At 37.6% G+C, this 13313-nt stretch overlaps 3 protein-coding genes across 3 annotated transcripts; 1 reads left to right on the plus strand and 2 right to left on the minus strand.

Annotated features, from left to right (window-relative positions):
* Window positions 1–608: 608 nt before the first annotated feature.
* LOC116014871 (protein FAR1-RELATED SEQUENCE 7-like) lies at window positions 609–2422 on the minus strand. The gene is made up of 5 exons (XM_031254826.1): window positions 2241–2422; window positions 1267–1835; window positions 1014–1213; window positions 839–905; window positions 609–613 (listed from the first exon to the last, which is right to left on the minus strand). The coding sequence occupies exons 1-5, from the start codon at window positions 2420–2422 to the stop codon at window positions 609–611; spliced, it is 1023 nt and encodes a 340-aa protein (XP_031110686.1).
* Window positions 2423–4509: 2087 nt separating this feature from the next.
* On the plus strand, window positions 4510–6983 carry LOC116016438 (pentatricopeptide repeat-containing protein At3g09650, chloroplastic). The gene has a single exon (XM_031256694.1). The coding sequence runs from the start codon at window positions 4607–4609 to the stop codon at window positions 6812–6814; it is 2208 nt and encodes a 735-aa protein (XP_031112554.1). The 5' UTR covers window positions 4510–4606; the 3' UTR covers window positions 6815–6983.
* Window positions 6984–7110: 127 nt separating this feature from the next.
* On the minus strand, window positions 7111–12931 carry LOC116016437 (probable DNA helicase MCM8). Its single transcript, XM_031256693.1, has 17 exons — window positions 12714–12931; window positions 12448–12588; window positions 12251–12368; window positions 11920–12142; window positions 11643–11806; window positions 10945–11205; window positions 10584–10679; window positions 10333–10485; window positions 9802–9872; window positions 9592–9710; window positions 9138–9267; window positions 8694–8745; window positions 8457–8613; window positions 8199–8373; window positions 7823–7993; window positions 7618–7731; window positions 7111–7400 (listed from the first exon to the last, which is right to left on the minus strand). The coding sequence occupies exons 1-17, from the start codon at window positions 12897–12899 to the stop codon at window positions 7356–7358; spliced, it is 2376 nt and encodes a 791-aa protein (XP_031112553.1). The 5' UTR covers window positions 12900–12931; the 3' UTR covers window positions 7111–7355.
* Window positions 12932–13313: the final 382 nt, after the last annotated feature.

The following is a 13313-nucleotide window of genomic DNA, read 5'->3' on the forward strand; positions in this document are numbered from 1 at the left end:
CATACTCATGTCAGAATGGAATACCCTTCTACCAGAGGTGACAAATGCAGCCAAAGAAATCTACAAACAATCAAAGTGACCGTGTTTGTAAAGATGTTAATTCCTGTAAACTGAAATTGAAACAAGTATCTGAGATGTGTTCTTTATTTTGGAAACTACTCTAACTCTGAAATGAAAAAAAAGCTTTTTGTCATATCTTATATTATAGGGTGCCATATCTATTAAGTTTATTCTGTTGATTACAAAACTTATTCCAAGAATGACTTCAATTATATATTCTGTGTATTACGCGGTAACATTATGTGTATTACATGCTGTCCTTCTGTGTATTCAGTTAATGGTAACCCATACCTCTAAGACTAAACCTTAACCCCTAAAACCATAACACATAATAATATTATATGTATTACATAGTAATATTCTGTGTATTATTGACTTCAACTCTGTGTATTCAACAATATATCTGCATACATAGTACTGGGTGCTAAACCCTAAACCCTAATGCTAAACCCTGGCTTCCACCTCTGTCTTCTAACTCTAAAAACATATTACAGAGTGCAATTCATATTCTGTGTATTCAGCAGTACTGGTCTGTGTATTACATAGTATCACTCTGTGTATTACAGAGTGCAATATAAAGAAATAACACCAAATGGTTTCTGTTGTTTTGGTAAATAATTCTGTGTATCTTGCGGAAACAGTCTGTGTATTACTTGTAATAGTTTTGTGTATAAAAAGTACAACTGCATGTCTTGAAAAAACAAAACTAACAAACATTAAGACACACTCTAATTGTCTTCTTGATTTGAATTTGACCTAAAATGACAAAAAGTTAAACCTCCAGACATTGGATGCACCAGGTATCCATTACCAGCAATATTAGAAATAGCATCTTCAACTTGAGACTGCCCCACCGATTTTGTTTTAGATGCAGCTATATGAGCAAGCTGCTTTCGACCCCTTGCTTTCTTGTATTTCTTTTCAATCACACTAGTCACCCTCCTATTGCGTACCCCTTTCAACCGCCTGTTTGATAGATCCTTTATAACACCGCTCGACGATTCCACATCACAGTCTTCACCTTCGAAGAAAATAGGGTCATACTCATGTTCAACTTTTCTCTTGGCATCTAACACTGCTTGCTCAAAAATTTTGCGTGCTTCGTTGTTTTCTTGACAATAAACAACCAACTTCTGAAATTTCCTAGTGATCTCTAAAGTCCAAACAGAAGAGGGAACATTAAACCACTGAGATGGGGGATAATACCAACATTCTCGTCTTCCAAAACTCTTTTAGTCCATCTCTTCAGAATATATTTATTTGGAACTTCAGACACACAATGCACGTTTAAAATGCGTAAACAGTGACAACATAAGATCCCGGTTTCAGTGAACAGCTTGCAACTGCACCAAATATCTAACTCTCTAACGTTAAAAATCACTTCATGCCTAATAATATCAATCTCCGGCCTCCAGACGTGATACTTATACACACCACCTTCAAATTGAACACACTCTTGATAGCATGATGCCCCTTTCAAAAACTGCTCTTCGAACAAGTAATACATCTCAATCGTATAAATATCCCTAGCGTGTGAAAGAATCTTAATGTGATCCATAGCCATTGTAGGTACACCTTGGGAACACCGGACATCTTCCCCGTTCTCTCTACTCCTCCACTCCGAAACAACACCAACAAATGAGCTATAGAAATCACATAGCCCAGCAGTCTTGGATAACCTTCTAGAAATAGAGTGATTTGTGGTTTCACTCCTTTGTGAAGATAAAATACCACCAGAAAAATAATCTTTGTTAAATGCAGGGCACCATTTTTCTCTACATTGATACAGCTTTTCAATCCAAGAATTATTATGGCATTTGTATGTTGTGACCATCCTGGAATACCATAACATATATATTAACTACACCTATTCATATAATATAATGCATACACAGACTCTCATATACAAATACACAGGATCATTCAATTGAATACACAGAATATAAGGGGAGTATTATCAGATATGAAGGCATGGGAATGAAAGCACAGAATCAATAGAATAAACATACTCTAACACTACAATACTCAGAATATATCAAGAGAATACACATAATCTAGGTGAGAATTGCCAACTCTGTATACTAATGCAAGCAATTGGGAAAAATATAATACACAGAATACTATAACTAAATAAACATAAATACCATCACCAATACACAAAATTTTTAATGAAAGCATACCTTGTCCAATAAAGCTCAAACTCTGCCTCCGTATCGATATGTTTCAACAGACAATTGAATATGTCTAGAAAATCTTTTTGATTTCTTAGTCCCTTGATGTGCTTCTTTGAATTCTCACCGATATGCCATATACATAAGCGATGTCTTGAGGTTGGAAAAACTTGGGAAATAGCAGCAGCCATGGCAGCGCATTGATCGGTCATTATACTTTGGGGACTTTTCCCATTCATTGATCTTTAAAATGACCTAAACAACCATACGAACGACTCAATCCTCTCGTTCAACAAAAAACCACATCCAAACATGACGTTCATACAGTGATGGTTCATACCAACGAATGGACCACAAATCATATCATATTTGTTAGTACGATACGTCGTATCGTGAACTAACAAATCTCCAAACAATTCATAGTCTCGCATCATTTTCTCATCTCTCCAAAAAAAGCTGCACAACCTTGACTCATCATCCACTTCGAAATCAAAGAAAAAATCTTTTTCACTTGACTGCCTTTGTCTAAATATTTCAATTAATGTGTTTGAGTCAGTTCCATCCAAATTGTTCAATACATCAGTGCACAGCGAGTTATATGCATCCCTGCTTGTAAAACCAACGAGTGGTGACCCCCCTGATTGTGTTTTAAGAAACCGTAAACCATCAGCCACAGAAACACCGCTCTTCTTCAAATCCTTTAGGTAGGAAAGATGATTTCTAGACACTAATCTATGTGACCGTAGAAGATAACTCTTGGTCGTTGGAACAAACTCATGATTATGAAGCTTCTGGTGCTTTGTCACAGTCCACATCCCATTCCCATCTAAATCAAATTGAACAGATGCACGACAACCTGTCCGTACATCAACTTTTAAATAACTTCCCTTTCTTAAAACCCTTTTAAACCCAGACTTTGAACAATTAAACTCCTTCATCTTCAATTGTTTTGTACCAGCACTATATCTTTGCTTACCCTTCCTCACACTAAAACCTAGCCTGAAAGCATAATCATTATAAACCTCATATGCTTCATCAATAGAACTCACTGACACCCCTAACAAGTCATGATCAGCTGCAAAAACACAATGTTTAAGTACCCCTACAGTCAATACACAGAATACATGCCTACAATACACATAGTGTATAACTAGAATACACAGAATATTGGAAAACCAAAATACAAAACACACATCACCTTGTGTTTATATTACAACTAACATGAATACACAAACTCTCTGACCACAATACACATATTGAATTCAAAGAATACACAAAATATTCACAAAAACACACAAAAATCCACCAGAATGACATTCGATAAACAAAACACAATACACCCTCTGTTTTTACATACAACTACAATGAATACACAGAAATATTGCTTGAAATACTCACAGTTCATTAAAAGAATACACATAATATCCACACAAATACAGAAAACTCATCTTCTACCCTTCCAATCGCATAGTTGTATCATAAAACAATACTAAAACCAGTATCAAATAATCAAAACACACGAATCAAAGCATACGAATTCAATGATTTTCATAAACACAAACAAAATCACAAAATCAAACATAAAAAACCTGGATTACGATCGCCTGAAATAGCCAATCCAACCGGATCATCGCCTGAAATAGCCAATCCAACCGGATCATCGAGTTCTTCAGTCGCAACCACCTCCTGCTGCGAATTTACGCCTTGCATATCCTAATGCTTGAGAATCCAATAGCTACGACTGTATATTTGTTATTCGTGAGTTCACAAATCGGAGAAGAAGATCGCCATAACCGCCAAAACACAAACAATTCAAATTCACTGTTTTTTTTTATATATTAGGAAGTTAACGGAGGAAACGGACGTGATTCCCAAAATAACGCCCACTTACTGGCTAATGGACAAAACGACGTCGTTTTGATTCCTGGTGCACAATGCTACGTCCACCACGGTGCATGGTATAATTTGCCGTAAACTATGGTCAACGTCATAATTTGCATTTGTTTGGATTATGGATGACACCCTCCTCCCATTTTTGGTTAATTTTAATGGCAAATCCCATTGATGTGCCAATGAATGATTGGCACATTCAAAGTATAAACTTTTCTTTATTTATTTTGGCAAAAGAAAAATGGTGCCACCATCCAAACAAGAGGGAGGAATGTACTCGACGTAGTACATTCCTTCTCCACCCAAACCCAACCCAACCCCTTGCGAATCAACAATAAAATTAAAATAAAAAATAGTGTTTAAAAAGAAAAGCTTATCGCCAATCAAATATCTGAATACCCACCCCCCTTGGGTCCAAGAATTAAACAGTGCATAACATATTTTGCGACTTTCTTCCACACGCCACAACCCCAGATGGACCAGCCATGAACGCTACTAAACCTCCTTCAACATTCTCCCCATTTCCATCAACCCATAGCTTCTCTCTCCGCTGGGTTTCGTCACCGTTTACTTCCTCCACCTCCACTTCCGCCGCCGGTAACCCCAGAGTTACTCACTCAGTCCATGTTCAAACCGCCGGTAAGTCCTCCACCGCTACCTCTCTATTTATCGCTAAGCCTCAAGAGCAGGCTCTCCTAACACTTCTCCAGGAGAAGAAAACCGAAGAGGCATGGTTGGCGTACACCCAATATGACCAACTTCCCAACCCCACATGCCTTAGCCGTTTAGTCTCACAATTATCCTATCAGAACACCCGCGTTGCCCTCACGCGCGCCCAGTCCATTGTCCGGCGTCTCCGCAATGACCGCCAGCTCCACCGCCTCGACGCCAATTCCTTCGGCCTCCTCGCCGTCGCCGCCGCTAAAGCCGGCCAAATCCTCTACGCGACCTCCATTATCAAGTCCATGCTCAAATCCGGTTACCTCCCCCATGTCAAGGCCTGGAGCGCCGTCATCAGCCGCCTTTCTAGCTCCGGAGATGATGGCCCCACCGAGGCCTTGTCGCTCTTCACTTTGGTCACCGGAAAGGTCCGCCGGATTTCGGACCCCGCGGTGGTTAATAACTCGAGGCCGGACACAGCTGCCTATAACGCTGTGCTAAACGCCTGTGCAAATCTCGGTTACACTAGGAAATTCCTCCAACTGTTCGACGAAATGACTGAATTTGGCTGCGAGCCAGATGTTTTGACATACAATGTGATGATCAAGCTTTGTGCTAGAGCTGATAGGAAAGATTTGCTTGTGTTTGTATTGGAGAGGATAATCGAAAAGGGAATTGCTGTGTGTATGACAACACTCCAATCCCTCGTCGCAGCTTATGTTGGTTTTGGTGATTTGGACACTGCTGAAAAACTAGTTCAGGCTATGAGGGAAGGGAGGAGAGATCTGTGCAAGATTCTAAGGGACTCGAGTTTGGAAGAGACAAGTGCAGATAAGAGCGATGTATTTGAAAAGTTGCTTCCAAATTCTGTAAATTCACGAGACAGAGAACCGCCAGATTTACCTCGAGTGTTTGAACCCAATTCGAGGATGTATACAACGTTGATGAAAGGTTACATGAAGGCAGGCCGGGTAACTGATACAGTAAGGATGCTTCAGGCAATGAGGCATCAGGAAGATACTGAAAGCCATCCAGACCATGTGAGCTATACAACTGTTATTTCTGCATTTGTGCAGCAAGGAGCAATGGAACAAGCACAAGAAATGCTAGATGAGATGCTCAGAGTTGGAGTTCCTGCCAACAGAATAACTTACAATATTCTTATGAAAGGGTATTGCCAGAAATTGCAGATAGACAAGGCAGAAGAGCTGATGCTAGAGATGGTAAATGGTGCAGGAATAAAACCGGATGTAGTTTCTTATAATACTCTCATTGATGGCTGTATTTTGGTTGATGACAGCGCGGGGGCACTTTCCTATTTCAATGAGATGCGAGCAGCAGGCATCCCACCTAATAAAATCAGTTACACAACATTGATGAAAGCTTTTGCTTTGTCTCGCCAACCAAAGATAGCGAACAAGGTCTTTGACGAAATGCTAAAAGATCCTCGAATTAGGGTTGATTTGGCTGCTTGGAATATGTTGGTTGAGGGATATTGTAAGCTGGGGAAGATTGAGGAGGCCAAGTCTATAATTCAGAGGATGAAAGAGAGTGGGACTTTTCCGAACGTGGCTACCTATGGGAGTTTAGCAAATGGAATAGCATTAGCTAGGAAGCCTGGAGAAGCACTACTACTATGGAGTGAAATAAAGGAGAGATGCGGAATAGGAAAGGGAGTGGAACCTGATTCTTCTCCAGCCCTCCCGCCACTGATACCCGATGAAGGACTTTTAGATACTCTGGCTGATATATGTGTCAGGGCTGCATTTTTCAGGAGAGCTTTGGAAATCATTGCTTGCATGGAGGAGCATGGAATATCACCAAACAAGACAAAGTATAAAAGGATTTACGTGGAGATGCACTCGAGGATGTTCACAAGCAAGCATGCTTCAAGAGCCAGGCAGGATCGAAGAAGGGAGAGGAAAAGAGCAGCAGAGGCTTTCAAGTTTTGGTTGGGATTGCCCAATTCTTACTATGGAAGTGAATGGCGCCTTGATTCTGCTGAAGATGAATATACTTCTGGCACTGCCTAAAGACATGCCACAAAATAGTAGTGTTGAGAAAAAGAGATGGCACTGAAAAATAAATTTATAAGATTGTACCATGCTCATGTATCAGATTAAATATATACAGGCCTTGAGTTCCACTTGTAAAGTTGCAAAACATTAAATTGAATATACGCATATCTCTCTTTCTCTCTTACTGTATCCACAAAGACGCATGACATACTGGGATTTGATAGAACTAGAGCTAATCCGTAAACTTCAATAGCTAATCATCAGTAACCTGCAAAGTTTTGTACGTGATTTACAGCATGGCATAAAGACAGACCAGGAATTTGATAGATAAACTGTAAACTCCCACAGATAATCATAAAAAATCTGCAAACTTTTGGAAGTGGTTAATAGGAGATAATTGTTCATATAACATGAACAAGAACAAAAGTGCTTGTAGGTATTGAATCATTCCTACTTTTTAAGAGACGCTGTATTAAAAGGGAGTAAAGACTAGAAACAATTTTTTAAAAAAAGAGGCAAAATGATGTTTCTAAAGCTTATTACCAGTGATGTGAAACTATCCCCTTGATGATTGACTTCTTGAATAAGATGATGATACCACCTGCATGATAGACATTTAGGACTTTTATTACTTTATCCTGTCATTGTATCTGGTTCACATTTTTTCCCATATTGTTAAAACCAAGGGATAGAGTTTAGCCAGTGAATTTTTTCTTTAATGAAAATAATTGTTTAATTCAAATACCAAAATTCAGTTATAATCTACAGGTGTAAGGGTGTTTGGACATGCAAAATGATGAAGTTAGTAAAAGGCATGCCTGATATCTCTTTGGGCCCTTCTTTAGTAAATAACCTGCACTATTAAGTGTATCCAAAAATGTATCAATATCTGGAACCCTTAAGCCAATGGTATCTGCCAAACTATATAATTCCTGAAGAGAGTAATGAAGAACAAGTGAGGCAAACTTGAATCTTTTGGAAGCAAAGACTCATTTAGGAAAGTATAGTTGTATATATGCTTACAGATATTGAAAAGCAATCCTTTTGATGCAATTCTGACTGCTTATTTAGGGCACCCAAAAATCTCTTCTTCTCTTTTTCTTTACTCATCCCCCCACTACGCCCAAAATCCACAAAGCCATGCTCATCAACATACTTATCATACAAAGACTCCTTCATTAGTTCAACAACTTCCTGCAGAGTATCACAAAACACAGAATACAAGTTTAATGCAAACAAAGAATCAGTATCACAAAACACAGAATACAAGTATCAATTGCTAATATTACAAGTTTAATGCAGATGAAGTAACTTGATAGTCTAACATTATTATATATCAGACAATTATAGAAAACAAATGACAAATTTTCAACATGTACTGCATGAATGGTGAACTCACCAAAGCGTCCTGCTCAGTTATTTGTTCTCTTAGATCAACCCTAGCTCGAGCTTCAGCCAACCTTACCAAACTTTCCAATTGCCTAGCTGTTATTGGTGTACTATCAGCAAATGTGCTACGATCTCTTAGTCGCAGGTAAAACGTCTTCAAGGTAGCCGCTGCAGGTTCTGTCATCCTTACCCAATATAAAGAAAATATGAATGAAGCATTCAAAAAAGAAGTTCCCAAATTTTCCTAATTTCAGAAGTGTTGGACAACCTTGGAAATACGTAAGCTTTTGCATAGGCAATGTATTTACGCAGAAGAGGACCAGGTAATGGAACAAAACCACTATCCTTCTTTGGGTCAAGCCTCAATTTTGCAACTAAAGAATCATGCTCTATGTTCAGGTTATTCTCCATAACGTCAAAGTGTGCTGCAAAGTAATAAACATGTAAAATAATAAATTATTCATATAAAAGACACTGCTAGTAATTATCTGATAGAAGTCCTTACCTGTACATAATCGTTTTGTGGAAGGAGGATGTTCTGGATGTTTAGCATGAAGCTGCAAAATAAAGTTTAATTCACGTATAATTCCAAAGACATCAATGGATTTTTAGCATGGCCCAATTTGGCATAGAAAGAAATCAATGTTCACTAGTATTAGATGTTTAATTTAACTATAAGTTTTTGGTAATTAAAGGTATCAGAAATGGAGATGCCTTTTTCTAATGATAAATATTCCATATTCACATTTGTTTTCCAAGGCAACAAAGTCTTGTGTGTTTATCTCAATGGTCAAGTACTTTCAAATGCAGAAAAGATCCAGGAAATTGCACCTACAACAAATTATGCATGAGCAAATAAGGATGAAGATACACATATGTGAACAAATCCTTTTTGTAGTCAAAGAATAGTTCTGACATATATTAGGACAAAGCGGACAGAATAACTCACAGACATAATGTGCTTTGAGAGTCGCTTATCCAGTTGCTCATCAGGTTTGTCAAGTAATATGAAAACCAAATCAAATCGCGAGAGTAAAGCACCACTCATTTTCAAGTTCTCATTTACAGTTTTTGTACGGCTGCAATCAAATTTTAAACAATAATAATGTTTATTACCCATTAAAAAAGAAAAGGAAACAATGCATGCACTAAAGGCTTCGTGTAGTTTCAGTTAAACATGTAATTTCACAAAATATGTTCAACATGAAAATGGAAAAGAAAATATTGGAAAATTTTACACACTTGTTTCAGAAGGGAATGGATTTCATCACTATAATTTTGAAGTATAGAAAGCATGCCAATTATCACTCATGCAGTCTTCAGAACATGTTAATGACAAAAAATAAAAAGAAAACACTGTATATTAAGTAACTAGTGATTCAAGCCAAGTTTATTCACAGTACTCATAATGACCCCCAACAGGGTTTGCGGCTGCTAAAACAGATGTTCGTGCTGATAAACTTGCAACAAGTCCTGCCTTTGCAACAGAAACACACTGCTGCTCCATAGCTTCAAACAAGGCCTGGAATTATCCCATAGTAAAGTATATATTGATACTAATTACAGTAATAGCAGTGTGCATGACATATGAGGATGACAAAACCAAGTAAAACCTGATGTTCAGCAGACATTTTGTCAAACTCATCAATGCAGCATAATCCACGGTCTGCAAGAACCATAGCACCTGACAAAGAAAACCATTTTTATTGAGAAATCAATGCCAATTTATGATGTCCAAAAAAACAAAATCGACCATAAACAGTACATTCAATTTTAGCCATTCTTTGATCCAGCCATCAGGGTACATGTTTTTCACATAGACTGCAATTAACATGGTTCCTAAACTGTGATAGTACCACAAGTGGCTTTTAATTAACATGTTGATGAATCACCATTCAATTTGGAGAGCCATCAACTATAAAGATGGTGATGGTTTTTAAATATCTCTCTTTTTCTATATTTCCAAATCTTTTTTCTACTCCAGTGTACTAACTTTCCATGACCTCTCTGTTTACAGAAGGCATTCTCCAAGGCTATTCAGACTCAAAAACATACTCCGCCCTAGGTGAGATCTAGAAGGCAATATTTTTGACTTGAGGGTTTCCCATAATTCTCACACAAACAAACACACTCAGAATGTTTACCAGCTTCAAAGGCATAATCACTAGTCATTGGATCCTTGACCACAGCAACAGTGAGGCCAGCATTAGTTGTAGCATTACCACACACATATAGGCCTCGAGGAGAAACAGAAGCTGCTGCTTGAAGTAGTTGACTTTTACCTAGTCCAGGATCACCTAATAATATGGAATTCAGCAAGTTTATTAATGCCCTCACATATAACATCATCTGGGAAAGAATGACATCCAGAGGACACAAGAACTAATCGGTATACCAACTATTATGATGTGGATGTCTCCCCTAACAGGAACCTTGTTCTGATCCATGGAATGCTTCTGTACACCACCAAATAGAGCTAGAGTAATTCCCGCTGTTGACAGAAGAAAGAAGATCCAAATAGAAGATAATGTAAATGAAAGTACGAGTTTCAAAGTCGTCTTGGGAGAAAAAAAAAATATGAACTATCAGATGGATAAAAGAATCTCATCTCATCCAGCTTGTAACATCAACACAGTCTAAAAGCAAATAAAAGCTCAATCTCCAGAATGCAACTAAGGAGTTTGAAACCTATGAAAGAGCGATGAAATACACCACTACCTAATAACAAAAGAATTCATGCCAACTATTGTACAAACCTTTAATAAGCTCATGCCCATAGATTGAGGGGCAAATAGAATGAAGTATTTGCCGAAAAACATCAGAACCATTTTCTTCTGAAAACTTTACAATAAACTCTAAATCCCTTGGAGAAAATGAGAGTGAGTCAAAAGGCTCTGCGGATATTGCATTGGACTTGTCCATTGGATTCTCAGGCATTGGTTGAGTCTTGGAATTTCTTATTGAGACTGCTTCAAGATATAAATAGTAAAGTCCTTGATTCTTGCTTTTTGATTTTCCTGAAAAAAGTATCTTATGCTATTAATCCATGTCTGAAATAGGTTATAGTGAAATTTGAGAAAGCCAAATAAAAAGAACAATCATCACAGTTTTAACACTGATATCAACATAAATTACTGAAAGTCATTAGATATAAGAACTTTCATTTTCCTGCAGTGAGCCTGAGAACACTGATTCCACAATAAATACATTCAAAGCAGTCAAGTGCAAGAAATGCTCTAGAATCCAAAAATGGAGCATTGAAGAATTCTTAATTATAGAAAGAATGACACAAAGTGGAAAAGAGCAATAAATGTCTCAACATCAACATATAGAACAACGTTATTCACCATTGGTCAACCAAAGGAACTAAGTTAACAAGATCAACACCTAGAACATACAATATACAACATGACATACATTCACCTTAAGTAGATAATCATGTTAAAGGAAATACCTCCTCCAATGTCCATGTAGTTGTTAATCACCCTAACAATACCAGTTACAGTCACAATATCTCCAGGAATGCATGCATCTACAAGATCTTCTGTTAATTCACATTCAACTGTCCGTGGAACACGCCCCTCCTCATGATGTTCTGATCTCAGCGTCTCCTGAATTCTGGAATATAGACATTATACAATTTATACAAAAATGCACATAAGTATGACATGATGTCTTACTTTTTAGTTTTACTATGATGGTGGTGGCATAGAACTTAGAAGTAATCACACCTTATCTTCTGAAAGTCTACAGGTTGAGCACTGGATCTAATGGGAGTGAAGGTCCTGCTTTTGCAACCATGCATTTCACATATCGGAGGGGGTGAAAATTTCCCATCTGGGAAGTCACGAGTAATGTTGGTTCCACATTTTGTGCAGGCAAAACTCATTTCTATTACCAGAGGCTTAACTGTGCTAACTTTTATCACTGTACCACGTACAGAAACAAGCCTGTCTGTCACATGGATAGATAATGCCATTATTAGTGCAACATCAGTTTGGGTTTTACACAGAATATACTCTACTTTAGAACCAGTACACTCATATTGAATTGCAAAGTTACCAATATATGCTGCTTTCAGGTTCTTCAACGCAATCACTAGAGGGTAGTTGTGCAGACGAATATTTATCTTTGAACAAAAATCATCAAACTTCTCATTTCCCCATTTCATGAACATAACCTAATAAATTATAAAGTAAATTAATAAATGAGACTGGAGGAATATCCACGAGACTGATTGAGTCTTGTTAGCATTATACCTTGTGCAATGCAGCGCTCAAACATAACAGAGCTTCTTTAGGTCTATCATCTAAAGTCAAATAAAAACTCTCAATGTCGCAAACTCTCCGAAACTGCTCAAAGTCAAGTGGCAAGAAGAATATGCCATCATCATCTTTAACCTAAATATGTTATTGAAACAGTCAGTTATTTACTCACTACCAGCGCTCTACAACACCGATTTGCATACACGTAGCCATAGATATACACACACGGAGATAGAGAGGTAAAAGAGATAGTGAGAGACCTGAGAAACAAAGTACTCTCCAGCATTAGAAAAGAAGTCAGCAAGATCGGATGCGAGTTCAAATTTGAACTTGGAATCGTCCAGCGTTAAGTTGATTTTGGGGAAATACAGGCCTAAAATTTTCGAGAGGCTACTTGAGTCCGAAACTCTACGATCATTTTTTGAGCTCGTCATCTCACCGTACATGGCGACTTCCGGCGGCGTCTGAGTCCGTTCACTTTTTCTGGCGGGAAAATGATGAAGGTAATTGGGAGGGAATTGTAGAGGGAACCCCGGAAAACTAAAGCAATAATTACTTTTTGGCTTTGGAAATGAAAGGGAAAATTGTAATGTATGTGACCCACAAATATTTTCAAAATGTGAAATATATTGTCCCCTCTCCAAATTAGAAGTAGTGTATAAAGGTGGTTACTTGTCCTTATTCAAATACCACATTTTTTCTTTTTCTTTTTTTTATTTATTTGGTAATCCTTTCGTCAACAACAATATTTCTCCTTCTTCTTATTACGAGAGGAATAATATATATCACGTTTTAAAAATTGAATAACAACATTTATACCATTAATAATTTATGGGTAACATTATTAATTGATATATTTG

The sequence above is a fragment of the Ipomoea triloba genome, chromosome 4 (genome assembly GCF_003576645.1).
Source record: "Ipomoea triloba cultivar NCNSP0323 chromosome 4, ASM357664v1".
Classification (NCBI taxonomy): domain Eukaryota; kingdom Viridiplantae; phylum Streptophyta; class Magnoliopsida; order Solanales; family Convolvulaceae; genus Ipomoea; species Ipomoea triloba.

What these genes read in the sequence shown, in the direction of transcription:
- LOC116016438 (XM_031256694.1), top strand. Translation starts at nt 4,607, where the DNA reads ATGAACGCTACTAAACCTCCTTCAACATTCTCCCCATTTCCATCAACC.
- LOC116016437 (XM_031256693.1), bottom strand. Translation starts at nt 12,899, where the DNA reads ATGTACGGTGAGATGACGAGCTCAAAAAATGATCGTAGAGTTTCGGAC. An exon ending in CCTGAAAGCAGCATATATTG is followed by an intron (nt 12,143 to 12,250) that starts GTAACTTTGCAA and finishes TCCATGTGACAG; the next exon opens with ACAGGCTTGTTTCTGTACGT. An exon ending in CTACATGGACATTGGAGGAG is followed by an intron (nt 11,206 to 11,642) that starts GTATTTCCTTTA and finishes TACTTTTTTCAG; the next exon opens with GAAAATCAAAAAGCAAGAAT.
- LOC116014871 (XM_031254826.1), bottom strand. Translation starts at nt 2,422, where the DNA reads ATGGCTGCTGCTATTTCCCAAGTTTTTCCAACCTCAAGACATCGCTTA. An exon ending in TTTGAGCTTTATTGGACAAG is followed by an intron (nt 1,836 to 2,240) that starts GTATGCTTTCAT and finishes GTATCAATGTAG; the next exon opens with AGAAAAATGGTGCCCTGCAT. An exon ending in TTTGGAAGACGAGAATGTTG is followed by an intron (nt 1,214 to 1,266) that starts GTATTATCCCCC and finishes TTTGGACTTTAG; the next exon opens with AGATCACTAGGAAATTTCAG.